The sequence below is a fragment of the Cotesia glomerata genome, linkage group LG1 (assembly GCF_020080835.1).
Source record: "Cotesia glomerata isolate CgM1 linkage group LG1, MPM_Cglom_v2.3, whole genome shotgun sequence".
NCBI lineage: Eukaryota > Metazoa > Arthropoda > Insecta > Hymenoptera > Braconidae > Cotesia > Cotesia glomerata.
In genome coordinates, this window is record NC_058158.1 from 23,453,366 (window position 1) to 23,455,460 (window position 2,095).

The 2,095-nt window shown below is 30.2% G+C and overlaps 1 protein-coding gene across 1 annotated transcript; it reads left to right on the forward strand.

The window, feature by feature from the left end:
• The first annotated feature begins 430 nt into the window (after positions 1-430).
• LOC123272475 lies at positions 431-1,592 on the forward strand. The gene is made up of 3 exons (XM_044739343.1): positions 431-467; positions 585-1,160; positions 1,243-1,592. Exons 1-3 carry the CDS (start codon positions 431-433, stop codon positions 1,575-1,577), a joined length of 948 nt encoding a protein of 315 aa, XP_044595278.1. The 3' UTR covers positions 1,578-1,592.
• Positions 1,593-2,095: the final 503 nt, after the last annotated feature.

Sequence of the window (2,095 nt, forward strand, 5' to 3'; positions counted from 1 at the left end):
ATTAAATGAATTTGGTGGAAAAAAATTACCTTCATTGAAAGAGGTTATGTCACTTTTATTTTATTATCTCAAAACGAAAAATTTTTCAGTGAAAGAAAGCATATCAACCACTGTCGACAAAGTTTTCGAAATTTGGTGTGTGGCACAAATCTCGACAAGAGAGAAAAGATCTGCTTTTTTAAAACTAACTTCAAATCACAATCGATGGAGGAATTTACAAAAAAACTGTAAGAGGAAAAATTCAAAATCTCAAAAAAAAAATGAATCCCTTTTTCGGGACGAATTAAATAAACTATTTGATATAGCTCATGCTGATGTGCTAAATTTACTGGATAAAGAAAAAAGATTATTTTATTTGGGACAAAAATCTTCCAGTCGACGTGGTTTTATTTCATATAATTCTCAACCAATTCCAGAAGATGTTGAAGATATGGATGTTGATGTAAGCGATGAAAATAATAACTACAGTAATAGTGATAACAATAATGAAGAAAACATTGATATCAATTATAATAACAATAATGATAGTGGTACATTTGATGTCGGAGAGTTCGGTAATGACAATGTTAACTATTCTTGTACAGTTGAGACTGATAATGTTGTTAATCATGAAATATCAAGTCAAACATCTAAGTTATCCCAGAAATCTTTGGAAAGTAATACTTCTCGTATAATCTCTGATTATGAAGATGAAATTCCAAAACAACAAGTTCCTAAAATTGATCTAATGACACCAGAACTTGTTGCGGCTTTGGATAGAGCTAATGTGAGTAGTAGGTCGGCGACTTACATTTTTGCTGCTTTATTATCTAGCCTAAATATTGATTGTGCAAGCGTAAACTTCAGTCATTTGACTATCCATCGAGCACGGGAAAAATTTCGCAAAGAAGCGACGTTAAATCTGAAAACTAATTTGGAAACTGATAATTATGTGCTACATTTTGATGGAAAACTGTTGTCAGATATTACAGGTATAGAACAAGTTGACCGGCTTCCTATTATTTTATCATCATCAGGTAAATTTCAACTGTTAGGAGTCCCCAAACTAGAATCTGGAACTGGACAAAATCAAGCTTCAGCTATTATTACAACAGTAAAACAATGGAATATTAATACTGATATCAAAGCATTGTGTTCTGATACTACAGCGTCAAATACGGGTAAATTACTTATTAATTATTAATATATAAAGCGTTTAGTTATAGTAATGTTAAATGCTAAATTCTTATTTTATTTTTACAGGAATCAGAAATGGTGCGTGTGTATTAGTAGAAAAGGCTCTGAATCGACAACTGTTATACTTGCCATGTCGACACCATATTTTTGAAATTGTTCTTCGAAGTGCATTTGAAATATACTGGCCTGCTTCATCTGGCCCAAACGTTCCAATTTATCAGAGATTTAAAAAGAAGTGGGATGAAATTGATCAATCAAACTTTACGGCTGGTATTTATGACCAAGAAATTTTGGAAGTTATAACACCAATCAAAGATGAAATTTTGAAATTCGTTAATAATCAAATAGAAGTAAAATTTTTTAATCCAGCGCTAAAGAATTATCAACTGATGTTAAAGTGAAACATGAAAATTTATGAAGTTCCATATAATCATCCATTTTACACTTAATAATTAACCCCGTTGTAAATAAAAATATTGGAAATCAATTTCACATGATTATTACACTCTTAATCATCATTAACGATTACAATTGCATTTGTAAAATATTTTGTAACTTTTACTTCACATCAGTTGATAATAATTAATGTTCTTTAATTTGAGGTTGCAATGTAATTAATTTTATTTTGACTTTGAACTTTTTTTGTAGAAGGATCATTGTCATGACGATTACCGTGAACTCCTGCAATTATTATCGATATTTTTGAGTGCTACTACCACAAATATTACATTTAAGCGTCTTGGAGCCATCCATCATGCAAGGTGGATGGCTAAAGCAATATAGAGTTTAAAAATTTTTTTATTTAGAAATGAACCTTATCTTACTAAATCAGAAATAGCTGGATTACGAGAACTTAGTTTATTTATCATAATATTCTATATAAAAGCTTGGTATTGTTATGTCCACCCGTAAATTTTTT